This window comes from Halichoerus grypus, chromosome 9 (genome assembly GCF_964656455.1).
Source record: "Halichoerus grypus chromosome 9, mHalGry1.hap1.1, whole genome shotgun sequence".
NCBI classification, from domain to species: Eukaryota; Metazoa; Chordata; class Mammalia; order Carnivora; family Phocidae; genus Halichoerus; species Halichoerus grypus.
In genome coordinates, this window is record NC_135720.1 from 117535697 (window position 1) to 117553051 (window position 17355).

At 53.8% G+C, this 17355-nt stretch overlaps 2 protein-coding genes, 1 long non-coding RNA gene and 1 other non-coding gene across 6 annotated transcripts; 2 read left to right on the plus strand and 2 right to left on the minus strand.

The window, feature by feature from the left end:
• Positions 1 to 5: 5 nt before the first annotated feature.
• TRNAK-UUU (transfer RNA lysine (anticodon UUU)) lies at positions 6 to 78 on the minus strand. Its single transcript has one exon. It is a non-coding gene; the product is annotated as a tRNA-Lys (tRNA).
• A 1142-nt stretch (positions 79 to 1220) lies between these two features.
• LOC118553411 (uncharacterized) lies at positions 1221 to 2811 on the minus strand. The gene is made up of 2 exons (XR_004926022.1): positions 2717 to 2811; positions 1221 to 1457 (listed from the first exon to the last, which is right to left on the minus strand). It is a non-coding gene; the product is annotated as an uncharacterized LOC118553411 (long non-coding RNA).
• On the plus strand, positions 2570 to 5763 carry NRM (nurim). Of its 3 annotated transcripts, none has more exons than XM_036120424.2 (4): positions 2572 to 2763; positions 3332 to 3528; positions 4354 to 4530; positions 4889 to 5763. In XM_036120424.2, the coding sequence occupies exons 1-4, from the start codon at positions 2631 to 2633 to the stop codon at positions 5168 to 5170; spliced, it is 789 nt and encodes a 262-aa protein (XP_035976317.1). In that variant the 5' UTR covers positions 2572 to 2630; the 3' UTR covers positions 5171 to 5763. The 3 variants fall into 3 exon arrangements, with proteins under 3 accessions (XP_035976318.1, XP_035976317.1, XP_077911727.1); XM_078055601.1 differs by lacking the exon at positions 2572 to 2763 and adding an exon at positions 2865 to 3190; XM_036120425.2 differs by lacking the exon at positions 4354 to 4530 and having other exon boundaries at positions 2570 to 2763.
• A 950-nt stretch (positions 5764 to 6713) lies between these two features.
• Positions 6714 to 15268, plus strand: PPP1R18 (protein phosphatase 1 regulatory subunit 18). The gene is made up of 3 exons (XM_036120417.2): positions 6714 to 9385; positions 13535 to 13745; positions 14381 to 15268. Exons 1-3 carry the CDS (start codon positions 7769 to 7771, stop codon positions 14398 to 14400), a joined length of 1848 nt encoding a protein of 615 aa, XP_035976310.1. The 5' UTR covers positions 6714 to 7768; the 3' UTR covers positions 14401 to 15268.
• The last annotated feature ends 2087 nt before the right edge of the window (positions 15269 to 17355 follow it).

Consider the following 17355-nt stretch of genomic DNA (forward strand, 5'->3'; position numbering starts at 1 on the left):
CTCTATACCCAACATGGGGCTTGAACTCACAACCCTGAGATCAAAAGTCTCACGCTCCACCAGCTGAGCCAGCCAGGTGCCCCTTAAATTAAAAGTTGGTTGATTACAATGATGTGGAGAAATTGGAACCCTTATTATACATTGCTGGTAGGACGATAAAATGGTTCAGCTGCTGTGGTAAGTAGTCTGACAGTTTCTCAAAAAATTAGACATAGAATTACCAAATTACCATACTAATTACCATTAGTAGGCATATACCCAAAAGAATTAAAACTTGTGTTCAAACAAATACTTGTACACAAATACTCATACCAGCACTTCACAAGAACCAAAAGGTGAAAAGAAAAATGTCCATCAGCAGTTGAATAAATACATGCAGCATATCCACACAATGGAATATTATTCATCCATAAAAGGGGATGAAGTACTGATTCGTGCTACAGTGTTTTGAGGATGAACCTCAAAAGCCTTATGCTAAGTGAAAGGAGCCAGACACAAAAAGTCACCTTGGATGATTCTACTTACATGAAATACCTGGAATAGGTAAATGTATAGAGACAGGTGGTTGCCAGGAGCTGGGAGAAGGGGAAAATGGGGAGTGACTGCTTAATGGGTACAGGGTTTTATTTTGGAGTGATGAAAATGCTTTGGAACTAGATAGAGATGGTGATTACACACATTATGAATGTATTAAATGTCACTGGATTTTTCTCTTTAGTTAATTTTATGTTATGTGAATTTCACTTTAATAAAAAAAGATGGGTGATTAGTTTGTGACTTTTCTGCAAGTAAATTATACTTAAGTTTGTAAAACTTTGGTGTAGTAGAATGAGTGCGAGCTTTGCTGACTTTTAACACTGCTGACTTTTAAACATATAAACATGTCTTAATATATATTAAGCACAGCCATTGTAGGTGTCGCACATGGTAGGACCCAAATAAATGTTAGTCCCCTTGCACAACTCAGAGTCTGTACTGTGTGAAACCTGTCTATGGCCTGCAGGTCCAGGGGATTCCTTACAGTACCAGCTGTCTCTGTATCCCCATTTAGCACTCATGTGCACTCTTACTTAGTGACATGGAAGTGCCCCAGTTTAAATTTCTGGAGAATAGAGACCTTTTCTTACACTTCCAAAAAATACTATAGCTTGTAGCACAAATAAGAAGTATCTCTGTCACTCAGGGTCCTAGCAGGAAATGATGGCACAGTCAAATTAGGGTAATTTGGAGAGAGTTTAATAAAGTGAAATTTACAAAGAAGTTGGGAGAGTGTAGAGAAATCATAATGTTGCAGTACTCCACTACCCACAGCTCTATTGTGACCACCTCTAAGTCCTAAAGGTTGAGAGGAGGAAGCAGTTTTCCAGAGAGGGCTTCCTCAATAAAAGCTGTGATTTTCATTGATCTAGTCCATTCAGGACAACCTCTTGAAGCAGAAAGCAGGGTGGTGGTTGCACCTGGAGGGGAAGATATGTCTGGTAACAGTTTACAACAGCATTGATTAAGAGTAGGAGTACTGAGCCTGCGGGAGGAGGAATGTAAAGGCTGTGGGATGCTGCCTGGCAGTTTTTTCATTCATGAGCCCACATGACTAGCAGCAACTTAGTTCTCATCTTGGTAAATTTTCTTGTATTTCTTCTGTCTATAAGCCAAGGGATTTCACTTAATGATGTCTGAGTTCCCTGCTATGGTCATAGCTACTGTGACTAGGTCCATAGCAACATGATCTTTAATTCTGATGGAGGAAAACCTTTTACTTTGCTTTTCAGATATATTAGTCTAGGTATTACAAACAGGTCTGAAGGAAAAATATGTTCAGACAAAAGGTCTTAGCGATTTCTCACTAGTATGTGGGGTCAGACTAATAAGCTTGCAGAGTGAAGTCATAGTTAATTATCACAGGCTTGGATAAAATTAGCCTACTACAAAGTTTACAACAAATAAAATTTTCTATCGCAAATATTTTAACATTGTTACTCTCATGATTACAAATCAACAACCTTTGGCATTATTAGAAATAATCTGTAAGTGTCAGAGAAGTTTTCTGTCCTTGGCAAGTGGAGAGAGTAAGTTACGGAATAAACATTACTTTATGGTAAAATAGTCACTAACTCTTTAACAAGATGTAATAGGTGATTCAGAGCTCTGGGTTCTCAGCCTAGGTCAACAGTCTTCCGTTCTCTCACCGTTTATTATTGAAGTGTTAACTGAGGCTTTGTAACCTCTGACTCTGGCTAGGTTTTCTGGCTAAGGTTACAGAAAAGGGGACTGATAATTCTCGGTTTCTACAAGAACCCTGAAAGAGAGGAACTGTCTTCATTTTAGATGAGACAACCAGCCGAGCTGCGACTCAACCCACTCGAGTGGCTGCAGAGCCGCTGCCCTTTCCTCTTGTCACTCGGAATTCTAACTTTCCCTTCTGTGACGCAGCGACTGCTAGCTCCGTAAAGGCACCCAGGACCCGCCCTGCGGGCAGAGAAAAGGGCGCGCCGCGGACGCGAGCCCTGGCATTTGAGCGAAGGCGCCCCGCCTTCCTGGGCAGGGACCCCGGGAGGGGGCGGGGGCGGGGCGGGGCCTGTAGCCGCGGGAATCCCAAGCCCGTCCCCTTCCCCACCCCTCCGTGTGTCGCCATGGCCCCAGCTCTGCTCCTGATCCCTGCTGCCCTCGCCTCTTTCATCCTGGCCTTTGGCACCGGAGTGGAGTTCGTGCGCTTTACCTCTCTTCGGCCACTTCTTGGAGGGATCCCGGAGCCTCGTGGTCCGGGTGAGCGGGAGGGATCGAGGATGAGCTCTGGGGCTGGAGGTGGAGCCGGACGAGAGGGAGGGGGGGCGGGGCCTGGAGACAAATGACAGGGGAAGTCCGGGAGAGGGAACTAGAACCGTGAAAGCCGGAGAAGCCGGAGAAGCTTCAGGGCAGACCAGAAGGCTAAATTAGGAACTCAGGGATTAGCGGTTTGGAGAGGCAAGAGAGTGAGGACTCAGTAGGGTGGAAAAGGGCGATAAGCAGAGGAAAGGAAAGTGCTTTTAAAGAGAGGACTATGGAGGGGAGAGTGTTCAAAAGAGGGAGCATTTGGAGTACCGAAAGAAGAGGGTCAGTCCAACGGTTGCCTCTCCAGCCATGCTTTTTGTGACTGTATAGGAATCCTCCTCCCCACTCTGAAGGAGGAAGAAGCAGGGAATGGAAAAGCAAGGTGGGCAAAGCCTGGAGAGGAAGCATTAAGACTCTTAAAAGCATTAAGGGGATATGGCCTGGGTCCCCAAAAGGAGAGTAGGATTGGGGGTGTTTCCCAAAACCCTCTTGATCTTTTGTCCCTTTCTTCAACTCCCCCTAGATGCCCGCCAGGGATGGCTGGCTGCCGTGCAGGACCGCAGCATCCTTGTCCCCCTGGCTTGGGATCTGGGTCTCCTCCTACTATTTGTGGGGCAGCACAGCCTCATGGCAACTGACACAGTGAAGGCGTGGATGTCTCGATATTTTGGGGTCCTTCAGAGGTCACTGTATGTCGCATGCACTGCCCTGGCCTTGCAGGTATGAGGCTTTGGCCACTGAATCCCAAGGGAAACTATCTGTGAGAAGAGTGTCCTAGATTGGAGGGGCAAGGACCTTAGCCTTCTGAAAATGTGGGTTTAGGAAGAGAACTGAGGGTGTTCAGGACTCTCATCTCAGCTTCCATTCCTCCACAGCACATATCCTCCTTATCAAGAACGGTGTACCTTTCCTCATTCCCCAAGCAGATATGTGCATTCTCACCTTTGCAACTTTGTTCATGTTGTTCTGCTTGAGATCCCCTCGGTAACACCTCTTTCAGTGCTACCCTTTCTTCAAAACCACTTCCCTCAGTTTCAAGAGAAGGCTTCCCAGTTAGCATTCATTTGTCTTCTCAGTGAGTGCTTGGCATAAGCTACTTTATTTATTTTATTTTTTATAGATTTTATTTATTTATTCGACAGAGAGACAGCGAGAGAGGGAACACAAGCAGGGGGAGTGGGAGAGGGAGAAGCAGGCTCTCCGCCGAGCAGGGAGCCCGATGCGGGGCTCGATCCCAGGACCCTGGGATCATGACCTGGGCCGAAGGCAGACGCTTAACGACTGAGCCACCCAGGCGCCCCGGCATAAGCTACTTTATGTACCTATCCGGTCACCCCATCCGTTCTGCAAGTCCTCAGGGTAGATACAGGTCATCCTTACATCCTTGGGACCCCACCTAGCACTCTCTATGTGGTGACTGTTTGTTTGTGATGCTCATGGTAGAGGTGGAGAGAGCTGCAGACCAGCCTGGGGTGGGGGCAGCCTCTGGGTCTAGGTCTTTCAAGGGTAGGCTGCTGAGATACCCAACCGCTCATCCTTCCCCAGTTGGTGATGCGGTACTGGGAACCTGTACCCAGAGGCCCTGTGTTGTGGGAGGCTCGGGCTGAACCATGGGCCACCTGGGTGCCCCTGCTCTGCTTTGTGCTCCACGTCATATCCTGGCTCCTCATCTTCAGCATCCTTCTCGTCTTTGACTACGCCGAGCTCATGGGCCTCAAGCAGGTGAGGCTGCCAGATTCCTACCTGAGACCTATGATTCCTTCTAGAATGCCTTTTTCCATTCTAAGAATTCCCCTCCTTCTCCCGTGCTCTTCCACCTTCCTCTTCTTTCAACTCCCTCACCTACTTCCCTTTCTTATAAGATAGTCTCCCCTCAGCTTTCTGTCGAAGGCCTGAAACCATGGGCTTCCTGGGACTGGGGAAGGTTCATGAGCCAGAGATGAGGATCAGGGGCCCAGGTCTCAGAAGGGTGGTTCTTGGGCCTGAGTTACAGAAGGGGAAGTTTCCTGGCAGGGGAGGAAAGAGGTAACTAAGTTGCAAACGGGGCTTGATCCCATTTCTAAGCGGTTCTCCCTCCTAGGTGTACTACCATGTGCTGGGGCTGGGTGAGCCTCTGGCCCTGAAGTCTCCCCGGGCTCTGAGACTCTTCTCCCACTTGCGCCACCCAGTGTGTGTGGAGCTGCTGACGGTGCTGTGGGTGGTGCCCACCCTGGGCACTGACCGCCTCCTCCTTGCTCTCCTCCTTACCCTCTATCTGGGCCTGGCTCACGGACTTGACCAGCAAGACCTCCGCTACCTCCGGGCCCAGTTACAAAGAAAACTCCACCTGCTCTCCCGGCCCCAGGAAGGTGAGGCCGAGTGAGGAGCTAACCTGGTTCCGAGCCCTGCACTTCCTCTCCTTTAACATCCAGGCCCTGGCTGCTTCAGACCAGTGGCCCAAATCTATGGACTGAAGGGGCTATCCCTTCCCCTGCTTGAGCCTCCACTCCTTGGGCCCAGCTCCATACCCTAAATTCTGAGTTTCAACCACTGGACTCCAAGATCTACTTCTCACCAGCCAGGAAGAGGGGGTGGGGAACTTATCTGTCTCCTCAGTTAGGGCTTGACTCCTCCACCCCCCACCTTAAGAACCTCTTATAAGGAAGAAGGGTGGGCCTGACCACTTCCCTCCCACTGTTACTCCCTTCTGCACCTCAGGGATCCCCTTCTCCGCTGGCTTCCCTTTCTAGGAGTGGTACTAGGGTCTGCAGGTTTGATGGTAATGCCTGCCCTTCCAGGCTCCAAGTGCCAGCCCCCTGGCTAGCCTTGCCATCTCCTTAGGCCCTGGCCCTGGGCTCTGTCCTCTAACCTAGTTGAGAGGATCCTCCCACTCTTCATTTTGGGTGACTAAGAGCTCTCTGCTGTCCTGAGGAACACGCACAGCAGAAAAATAAAATTCAGCCTGTTTTTTCTACATATGATATGCAGTCTATCAGTGTCTCTCTAGCTAGAGGGCTGACTTTGGGAAGGAAGGCAAGCGGAGCCCGGGCACGCCAAACTCGAGTCTGGGCAGCCACCGCGCCCTCTGGCGACCGCCGGGCGGCGGCCACTCCGGCAGACCCACCCCCACCTCCCCAGGGCGGTCCAGTCCCCCTCCCTCCAAATCCCCCAGTTTCCCTCGCTGCAGACCAGGGGACCCATGGGAGACAGGTTGAAGCTAAAGAGTGGGGCAGCGGCTCAGGTGGGGGAGCCAGTTTCCATGGCCGTTGGCTTCTGAGTACCTCTCCTGCCACCCCCTCTCCACGGGCCCACCACAGCCTGGTGGCGGCCCTGGACCCCGCAGTAACAAAGGCTGGCCGAGGGAGGCGAAAGCGTGGGGAGGAGCGGCAGGAGATGGGAAGGGCGGGCCCGGCTGTAGCAGCTGCTGCTTCCTCTGCAAGTCCCTCGAGGGGCCTGAGTCACGGGCGGCTGCCTTGGGTCGGCGAGCTCGGGGCGGGGGTCCGGACACCTGGGTTCTCCAGGGCTACCGAGAGGGAGCGGGGTGTGGTCCCCGGGGACAGAAATGGAGGGCCGGGGGTTGCGGCGGGAAAAGGGGAGTCCGCGAGCCTAGCCCCACGCGGGGGTCTCTGGAGCGAGGCCCCGCCCCCTCGGGCCCCGCCCCGCGCCCCCTTTCCTCTCCCCATTGTCCTCAGACAAAGCGGTCGCCGCCCCCCGCCCGGCCCCCAGGTCTCTGTCTCCGTCCCTCCTCCTCGACTCCCTCTTTCCCTCCTCCTCCTCTCCTTCCCTCCTCCCCTCCCTCCTGTCTCCGGATCTCCCTCGGTCCCACTCTCCTCCTCTTCCTCTCTCCTCCTCCCTCCGGACGCCAGGCTCCTCCGCACCCCCTCCCCTGGGAGCCCCGCTGGCTTGTGAGTTGACTGAGGGGCCTCAGACTTGGGGAGGGGGTGTCTCCTGTCTCCCGTCCCCGGCCCGGACCTTGGGCTGTCTCCTCTTTGTGCCGAGATTGCCTGTCTGAGCGGTCCGAGCTGGGTGGGAATGGCCGGCTATGTCAGGGTTCCCTGAGAGCGGAGACCCGGGCATTGGACTGGCAGGCTCGGGAGAGCAGAGCCGTGGAGCGGGTCCTCCGCACGCCACGGCCCCGGGCCCGGCCGGTGGGAGAGGCAGGCGGCGGGGACGGGACGGGGTGGGGGTGGACGCCAGGGTTCTGGGAACGTGCTGGCAGCCCAGACACCCGGGTTCCGAAAGTCCCCAAGGGAGGGTATTCCCCCCCCCCCGCCTCGAGCTGCCTGGGGGCGGAGTGCCGGGTGGCGGCTGGGGGGCCGGAGAGGCGTGGCCGGAGCGGAGCTGGGAGGGGAGCCGGGACCTCCCGAGCCCGCGCTGAGACGCGCCCGGGCGCCCGCGGAGCTCCATTTCCCCTCTGCCCCCTGATTCCCCTGCTCCCTTAGACCTCTCCACTCCCCGCCCCTCCTCACCTCCCCGACATCCCCTCAGGTCCCACCACCCCCTCTCGGGCGGGATTCCCTGATCTCCCTTCCCACTCTAACCGCCTCTGGGGTAAGGGTGGGGAAACCTCGCCTGAACCCTACCCCCCTCACCCCCGGCCTCTCTTTTCTCTCTCCTCTCTCATTCCGACTTCTTTTTCCGCCCTCCTCTCCTCTCACATCCTTGGGACTGTCTCTGATACCATTAACCCTGCGCTGCCAAATCTGACTCCTGCCTCTTTGCCCTGAATCTCTATTCTTCCTCTCAGGGCCACGACCCCACCCCCACTTGGCCCACAGCTTTTTCACTTTCTGTTTTCCCCTTTCTTTGCCCTCCATCTTCTCACTCCTTCCGTCTGTCTTTACCCTCAGCTCCTGTGCCCATCTCTGTGTCCCACCTCTCCCCCTCTACTTCCTCTCCCCCCACCCCCAGTCTCACCCCCTGGAGCCTCTCTTTCCTGTTCTCTGGCCCCAGCACTCCCCACCCTCACCTCAGCGCGACCATGGCCACCATCCCAGACTGGAAGCTACAGCTGCTAGCCCGGCGCCGGCAGGAGGAGGCAGCCCTTCGTGGCCGGGAGAAGGCAGAACGGGAGCGTCTGTCCCAGATGCCAGCCTGGAAGCGGGGGCTGCTGGAGCGCCGCCGGGCCAAGCTTGGTCTGTCTCCTGGAGAACCTAGCCCTGCACCTGGGACTACAGAGGTTGGACCTCCAGACCCAGATGAGTCGGCCGTCCTCCTAGAGGCCATTGGGCCGGTGCACCAGAACCGATTCATTCGGCAGGAGCGCCAGCAGCAGCAGCAGCAGCAGCAGCGGAATGAAGAGTTACTTGCAGAGAGAAGGCCTGGGCCTTTGGAGGCCCGGGAGCGGAGACCCAGCCCTGGGGAGATGCGGGATCAGAGCCCCAAGGGAAGAGAGTCCAAAGAAGAGCGGCTCAGTCCCAGGGAGGCCAGAGAGAGGAGGTTGGGGATAGGGGGAGCCCGAGAGTTGAGCCCCAGGCCTTCAGAGGCTTTGGACTGGAGGCAGAGCCCAGGAGAGGCTGGAGACAGGAGCTCCAGACTGTCAGAGGCCCGGAAATGGAGGCTGAGCCCCGGAGAAAGTCCAGAGTGGAGTCTGAGACTGGCAGAGCCTGGAGAACAAAGCCCCAGGAGAAAAGAGGTGGTGGAAAGTAGACTGAGCCCAGCAGAGCCCACCCAGAAGTTGGGGCTGACAGAGTCCCATAAATGGAGGTCTGACTCTGGAGAGTCTCACGAACAGAGTTTGGTACAACTGGAGGCATCAGAGTGGAGGCTGAGCTCAGAAGAAGAAAGAAAAGACTGTTCGGAGGAATGTGGGAGAAAAGAAGAGAGACCAGTTCCAAGGCTGGCCTCAGAAGAGATTACAGAGCTGCCGGAGACCCTGACAAGGGAGGCTCCAGACAGCAGCTCCGGAGAAGCGGAGGCAGCAGAGCAAAGGCCCAGCCCTGTGGAGGATGGTGAGAGGGGCCTGAGGCTGACAGAAGGATGGAAATGGACCCTGAACTCTGGAAAGGTTCGAGAATGGACACCCAGGGACACAGAGACTCAAACTCAGAAACCAGTCCCCCCAGAGTCTGCTGAGAAGTATCTGGGGCCTCTTAGTACCGAGGCTGGAGAAGGGGAGGCTGAGAAGGAAAAGGCGGGGGCTCAGGGCAGGCCTCTGAGAACCCTGCAGAACGACAGCTCTGTGCCCTCCCCCTTCCCACCAGAGCACGCTGGGACTGGAGGCTCTAGAAGGCAGGAAGAGGAAGCAGTGGATCTCCGGCCCCCACCAGCAGCCCCTCTGTCTCCCCCACCCCCAGCCCCACCTGCTCCCCAGTCCCCTGGGGATCCCCTCATGAACCGTCTGTTCTATGGGGTGAAGGCAGGGCCGGGGGTGGGGGCCCCTCGCCGCAGTGGACACACCTTCACAGTCAACCCCCGGCGGCCCGTGCCCCCTGCGGCCCCCAGCACCCCCAGCACCCCAGCCACAGCTGATGCGGCGGTCCCCGGAGCTGGGAAGAAGCGGTACCCGACTGCCGAGGAGATCTTGGTTCTGGGGGGCTACCTCCGCCTCAGCCGCAGCTGCCTTGCCAAGGGGTCCCCTGAAAGGCACCACAAACAGGTAGGGAGCAGCCAAGCCAGACCTCTCAGAAGCCCGCTCCTCGGTTCTCTCCGGCCTCCTTTCTTTTTTATATCCCTGTATTCTTGTCCTCCTCTATTCTTTCGTGTTAATTCCTGCCGCCACCCTTCCTCCTCTACACACACCCTTCCTTCTTAGAGAGTTCATTTTCCATTCATTTCCAAGCCCAAGGATCCTGCCCCAAATCAAGTGCTGCCCCTGGGTGTGTCTCACAGGGTGTGCCCAGGCTGCTCACTCTTCATTCCCTCAGGCTCTGGGTCCCATCTTCCCCGCCCCCTCAGCTCCCCCCACATCCCCTGCCGCTGCCCCATTTCTTCCCTTCCTTTCCTCTGAGTCTGTGACCGAACGCAGCTCTTCTGGTGGGAGACCTGAACCAAGGCTACAGCCTAGAATCTATGAGAGCAGGGTCATCAGGTTGAAAGCACATACAGCCTTCCAAGGGAGTGAATGTTGGGGCAGGAAGCCTCAAGAGGCACAGGGGGTGGCTTTGGGGTTCTAGGGAGAAATGGCAGGGAGAAGTGAGTGGAGGAAGGTCTCAGTTCCAAGGCAGGCCAGAGCTGAACGAGGAGACGTCCTAGGGTGGGGGCGGGGGAATGGAATAGGGCTGGAGAGCAGAGAGAAGACTTTTGAACCCCGAGTCTGCTCCATGGGAGAGGCGCACACAGAGGCCATTTGAAGTGGGTGACCTCAGGGTTGCACAGCCCCAGCTGGGCCACTGCTTTAGACAGTGCTCCCTTCTCTCTTGGGACAAGAAAAGCCTTCTCTTCTTCCAAAATACCCCCGCTCCTTACTCCCCTTCTTCCTTCCTCCCTGGGCTTCCCCTCCCTCCCCAGGACTGGCTCAGCAGTTGGTTTTCCCCTTTTTCCCCTCTCTTCCTGCTGCCCTGGCCTGTCCCTCCCTTTGGGGTAGCAGAAGAGAGAAGTGAATTTGGAGGCACGGTGCTGAGAGCAGGGAATACAATGGGAGTTGAGGACAGGGGTGGGGGCTGAGGCCAGCAGAGGGTCAGAGGTTAAAACTGGAAAAAGGACAAAGTGCAGGAAGTGGGAGCAGCCAGGCTTCTCGCCCTGGCTTCAGCCCAACCCATTCCTTACACACCAACTTGTTTCCAGCTTGAAAATCTCTAAGGAGAGAGAGGTCCCTGCGCCTAACACATCTCCCCAGAAACTGGGAAGCCCTTCCTAGTCTCCAGTCCTCATCTCATCTGACATCCTCAGATTTGGTTTTCTCGTGTGTCCTGTCAGTGGGAAACCATGGGGACCAAAGACCTAGATGGAGCTTGCGGGTCACTTGGTCCCCCAATTCATCTTCATGTGAAGCTCATGCTCCCATCCTGAGCCATGGTACCAGCGTCTATCCTGAGCACTCGGACTGCTGCCAACCCCGTCCCCTTCGGGCTGGGCAGGTGTAAGGAGGTGGGTCTGGAGCTGCCAGGATGAGCTGTTCAGACAAGTCACTTGCTACTGAGGTTGGCCTGTGCCTTTGGGGAGGAAGAGCAGAGGGAGGCATGAAGTTTGGGGCCCAAAGCTGGGGACCATATGAGTGCAGGGCAGGACCTGTGATAGTGACCCTACCTAGGTCAGGGAGTAGGGGAGCCGGAAGCAGATCACCCAAACAGGAAGCCTGGGGGTGGGGGCCGGAAGGCTGGTAGGGCTGAGTGGGGAACCGCTGGGCCCTGGGCCTGCCAGAACTGCTCAGGATGTGGTGAGAGAATAAGGAAGCCCTGGCTGCTCTGGGGGTGGGGGTGGGGAGAAGCAGCACAGAGTTTTCTAGACCCAGACACCTCCCCCTCCACCCTCTGTCAGGCCTCCTTCCCCTCTCTCTGCACCCTGCTCAGCAGGGACTAGAATGCTTGTCCCAGCTCTGACGCAACCCACTTGCTTGGGGACCAGAGGACCGCCCCCCCTTCCCTAAATAACTTCTGTTTGCAAGCTAATGCCATCAAACATATCCTTGCCACGGAGAGAAATCCCAGCCCTGCCCTGTGGCTGGTGCCCTTCCCCAGAGGCCCTTCTAGCTGAGAGATGGGCTCCTCCCCTCTCTGGCCCCCTTGTGACTTTATATAGCTGATGGGAGAGGAGCAAGTGAGTCACACCCCTCTGTCCCCCCCCACCCCTCCCACCCCGCCCCAACTCCCATGCAGTCTATGCATTCCTGAGAAGCCCAGTCAGAAGTTGGGGCGGGGGTGAGGGGTGGAAGGGGGCGGTGAGGAGAGAAGCAGGGTTGGGGAAGAAAGAAAACATGACTGAGAGCAAATAAAATGAATCCTTTTTCAGAGTGGATAATAAACTGTGGAGCTTGTTATCCCAAAAGGGGATGTGAAAAGAAAACAAAGGGGGCCCCAGAAGTTTGGGTAAATCTGTCAGTAACAGAACCAGAAGTGGTCCCTTTTGAAAAACTGGGATGTAAGGGGTCTGGTTGCTGTCACTCATTTCTACCAGCAGCTGCACAGACAGTGTACCTCCCACCTTGTTCCCCAGTGTTGATTCTCTGTGGGGACCACATCTGAGGTCTGGACCAACCCTTCCTTACTCCCTGTAGCAACTTTCATGCTCTTATGGCCAGCAGACACAAGATCAGATAAGTAAGTTCTCTGATATGTTAGAAGGTGGTAAATGAGTATGGGGGGGGGAATTAGAACAGGGTAAGTGGAACCTTGAGGACCAGAAAGTTGGGGGAGTGAATATGAACTTTAAATAGGGTGACTGGGAGACAGGGAGCCATGGAGCTATTTGGGGGAAGAGTGTTCCAGGTAGAAGGAATAGCCAGTGCAAAGGCCCCAAGACGGGAGTGCCCCTGCTTCGAGGAACCTTGACCAGGGTGGCCAGAGCGAGAGCAGATGAGAGGTGAGGTGGGGCATGGCACAGTGGGACTACCCTGTGGGCCTTAGTCAGGCTCTGGCTTTTCCTCCCAGTGAGATGGCCCTACCAGTCTTCCGGCCCCCACCATGGTTTGGAGCCTCTGAGTTCCAGCTTCCCTTCGTGACCCAGGTTTCACATTCCATACAGCCCTTAGCATCCACCTGTCCAGCCACCCTCCCGGCTTCTCTCTTCTCACACCCCAGCCCATGCGGAGATGCAAGGATGCAGGGCCCAAGCCCTGAGTTTCCCAAACAGGTGCCTGGGAAGGCCTGAGTAGATCATCCGGACCTTTCCAAGTAGTTCACATGGAATCCTCCTGTTTGTCTCCTTAATCGCTTTGGCTCCCAGAGTTAATCCCACTCTGCCACCTGCCCCCTGAGCTTCTTAAAAGGGCAAGGGGAAGGGTAGAAAGGCAGTGAGAACAGCTGGGGCTCGCCTGCTCTTGGGACAGTGTGTTTGTGGATTTTCTGCCCCCTCCAGGTCCCCTCTGGCCTTTTGCCTGTGTCTCTACATGCCTCTCCTGGTGCATTCTCCACCCCAACCTGTGTTTGCATGGACTTTCCTCTCTGCCCCTGTCACCTCCCCCAGCTGTACCTTGCAGGGACTCTAGGGCCCATCTCCCCTGCATGTTAGGGGAGAGTCTTGTTTCCTCTGGGCCTTTTGATAGGTCTCTTCTTCCCTCCCAGGCCCCAGCCCCACTTTGTTGTCGGTCCACTCCAGCTATAGAGGAGTGAGGCGAGCAGGAGGGCACAGGTGTCCAGGGTCCTGGGTTTCCCAGGAACTTCAAGGGGCTGAGGGTGTGGAAACCAACGTGCTTGGCTTTGCTTTTGCCTGGGACTCCCTCCAGCCAGCTATTTCCTGCCAGCTCAAACTTCCCTCCTCCTCCAGGAAGCCTTCCTGGTTGCCCTCACGATGCCCAAAGAGTCAGTTCTGATTACGGGAGTTATCTTCATGTATCTTCATTTCTTTTTACTCTTCCACCACCCACAGTCTAAAAAGTAGGGACCCGAGTCCTGTATTACCCACCTCTGCCACCTCTGCCAAAGCTCAGGCCAAAGTCTGATATTTTGGAAATGATAGGATAGAAGAGGGAAATTCTGGGATTAGAGAGCCTGTGTCAAAAGGAAAACTCGACCCCTGGGTCCCAGAGTGGATGCGCAGGGCAAAGTCAGTAGGGTGCCCAAATCCAGCTCCCCTCCCCCACCTTGCATGTGCCCCCTGGGAGCTTCCCCGGGCTAAACTCGGGGCCTCCCCGTTTCTCTCCCACTCTCAGCTCAAGATCTCCTTCAGCGAGACAGCATTGGAGACCACGTACCAATACCCCTCCGAGAGTTCGGTGCTGGAGGAGTTGGGCCCGGAGCCTGAGGCTCCCAGTGCCCCCAGCCCCCCAGCGGCCCAACCCGACGACGAAGAGGATGAGGAGGACCTGCTGCTGCTACAGCGGGAGCTCCAGGGCGGGCTGCGCACCAAGGCCCTGATCGTAGGTGAGCGAAGGCTCGGCCTGGCCGAGGGCACCCCCTGGTGTTCAGAGCGGACACTGCGGTCCAGGAGGGAAGGGGAGGAATTAATAACGTTGGTGCTTGGAAGAGACTTGACCTCTAGCCCCACCCGCTCCTTTACAAGTGGGGAAATCGAGGTCTTGGGAACTGAAGTGCACAAGGGGTCTCCAGATTTCAAAACCAGGACTCTTTCTGAGCGCTCTAGTGTGGTTAAAACACAGGGTTTGGGTCAGACAGGTCTGCATTTGAATTCCATCTTGTCTCTTACCTGTGGTGTATGTAACCTCCAGGAAAGCACTGACCTCTGGTCTCCGTTTATTAATTATGAAATGGGGTTAATAATAACCACCTCCTGGGGTTTACTGAGAGGGTTCAGTAATTTTTGTGAAGCCCCTTGGAACTATGGCTGGACATCAAATGACTTCGCCTCATCGGGGGTTATTGTGGGATTAAACAAGTTGTAAGAAGGCCTGGCACAGAACGCAGGCTAAATGCGTGATGGCCACTGTTCCTGCAGCAGCAAGCGCTCGGCATGGAAGATCAGTGCAGAGAGTAAGTGGGGAAGATGGGGGGCAGAGGCCCTCACTCATTCTCTACCATTATTGCCTCCTCTCCCACAGATGAGTCCTGCCGGAGGTGACCCTCTTTCAACATAGGGCCTATACCCACCCTTTCCCAGAACTGAAGATCCTGGAGCCCAGAAGATTGAGAACAGAGAGACCCCGAACATGAGCTTGGCCGGGAAGAGCAACCAACATCTTCCAACTTGCTTTCCTCATCCTGTTTATGGGGGCAGAGCTAGTCACCCAGTTTCCACCCTCACCAAAGGTCCCTGGTATGAGTGTGTCAGACGTGCTGGTGGCATCCGAGGTGATTCAAAAGTGAGCATCAAGTCCTGAGGAGGATCACAGTGCTCACTGGGGCTGGAGGTGGGAGCACCTCCTCCATCTCCCCGGGCAGGTACACTCTCCCTTCAGCCTCCCTTGACTCCCCACCACCCCCTGGGGGCTCTTAGGATTTGAGCACTCATCCTGGATAGCCTGCCCCCACTCCATTTACAGGCCCCTCTCCTTCCTATTCCTTAGGCCACTGCCCCTTTGTTTACACCTCCTGCCTCCTCTCTTGACCACCAGCCTGGTTTACAAACCCCATTAGCTCCCAGCCCCACCTGCCAAAGTCCCAGGTTTACAACCATACCTACTTGTTGAGTCCATGTGGAACCCTCCCCCCTGTCCCTGGCAGTTGCCTCATTGGGGGCGTGGCTTCCTCCACTTTTGCTCAGTATTACTGTACCTCAGTTTTCCCCAAGAAGGAAGGCTGGGAATCTTAGCCCTGTACCCCCATCCAGTTATTTAATTCTGTTCCTCCTAGTGGTCCACAACTGAATTGAATTGCAAGGGTGAGGGGTGACTAACAAGGCACCTCAATTCGTCTTCCCCATTTCTCCTTCCTCATCCACTGCCTGTTTGTTTTTTAAGTTTTCCATAATAAAATGGAGATCTCTCCAACTCTCCTGCTGCTTTTCCTTCTTTAGCAAAAAAAGTGCTGGTGGGGGAGGCTGTGTGTTCCTCATTCCAAGCCTCTCCCATCTTCCTATTGGCCATGAAGAGGTAGTGGCCAGGGCTGCGGGAGGGAAAAATGATGGAGATGGAACAGGAACTCAGTGTTGAGATGGAACAGGAACTCAGTGTTGACATCAAGAAAGGGCTCTGGGAGAGCCCCGTCATTGTTTCTCAAAGGACTGGCAGGAAAAGGACTGATTTGAGGGAGGGTAGGAGGAATCCGCTAAGCTGGGAGTGCCGCAAGAGCAGACCGTCAGTCGGGTTTAATGAAGCATCCCCACGCCGCACAAAATTATTCCTAGTACACTTGCAAAGTGATTACTAGAATGAGTGACTGAACAACTATATGAATAGATGAAAAGAGCTAAAATACTGGAAGCAGAGGACACTCCGAATTGAAGGATTCCAGTATTTACTTAGAAGCCTGCTAGAAGCAGCCAGCTAGTTCGTGTATAACAATGGCTAATCTAGGGGCATTTACTCCAAGACTCAGGACCATAAATAATAAGCCTAAAACTGCTGCAATAGAGTATATGTAGTTTCCTGAAAAAGGGTCTCTCATAGACAATGGGTTTTATATTCCTAAAGGTTTAATTAAGAACCATTGATAATTCATGGCTTTGTTGCCCAACTATAGTTAATTGGGAGATTTTCCCATTTCAAAGAATTTCTCTCTTCTACAAATGTGGCAGGTCTATAGTTTACTTATCAGGTCTTTTTTTTTTTTTTTTTCTCTTCGTTTTTTCAGTTTGCTAGGGTAGTAAAGACATGTTTGAGTAGTTGTAGTCCTACCACTACAGGAATTTTTCTCAGCTTAGTCAGAGGAGACTCCCTTTTACTAAGTACAAAATAAATAAGACAAATTGATCTTAAACATATACCAAAGTCTTTAATTTACTAGCAAAGGAACAACGAAGGTGTTAAAACAATGAGCCAGTTTAGAGAGGGTATGAGTATGGAGGGAAACAATGCTTACACTAGTAGCTAATTAGGTAAAGATCCTTATCAGTTTTGACCTAGGAAACCAGAGAGGCTGGAGGCTCTGAGATGCCAGGGGTGCCCACAGTCCATCTCAGAAACAAAACAATGCATCTAAGAAGTCAATGCTAAGGAGCTATTGGAATAGCAGTATTTCATTTCCCAACAGTAGCGTCTGGTAAGTCCAATTACTCATAGAAGTATGAAGCGGGGTCAAATCGACATCAGATAAGCAGAGTAGGGTAATAGGCTCTGCTTTTTTTTTTTTTTTTAAGATTTTATTTATTTGAGAGAGAATGAGAGAGAGAGAGAGAACATGAGCAGAGTGAGGGGCACAGGGAGAAGCAGACTCCCCGTTGAGCAGGGAGCCCAATGCTGGACTCGATCCTGGGACTCCAGGATCATGCCCTGAGCCGAAGGCAGACGCCTAACCGACTGAGCCACCCAGGCGCCCCAGCTCTGCTTATAAGCACCACCAGTGAATTAATCAAGCTGTTAGCAGAAACACAGAACCCAGTTTACGCATTCCATAGTTGGAGGTTTTGAAAAATAACTTTCTGGGGCGCCTGGGTGGCTCATTCGGTTGAGCGTCTGCCTTTAGCTCAGGTCATGGTCCCGGGGTCTCCGGATGGAGCCCCACGTCTGGCTCCCTGCTCCGTGTGGAGTCCGCTTCTCCCTCTGCCCCATAGCCCACTCGTGCTCTTTCTAATAAATGCATAAAATCTTAAAAAAAAAAAAAAAAAAAAAGGGCACCTTTCTGAGAGCACCAAGAAAAGAGGGCACCTTTGGTTTTTTCCCCCAGATCCTGTTTCTTCCTGCTTGGAGGTCTCCGATTATGTCTAACCTGTATTCATTCCTGCCGCAGGTGCCCGTACTAGCAAAGGTTACTCCTAATCAGCATGGGCTAATCTTTCATCAACATGGGCCTAACCTTCCAATTTGAGATATAATCTCCCCCCAACACATAAACCTTGCATTATTTTTGGCTCCATAGGACTTATGTGTTTTATTTATTATGTATCTTGTCTTCCCCCCCTCCCTTCAGTAAGGGATTT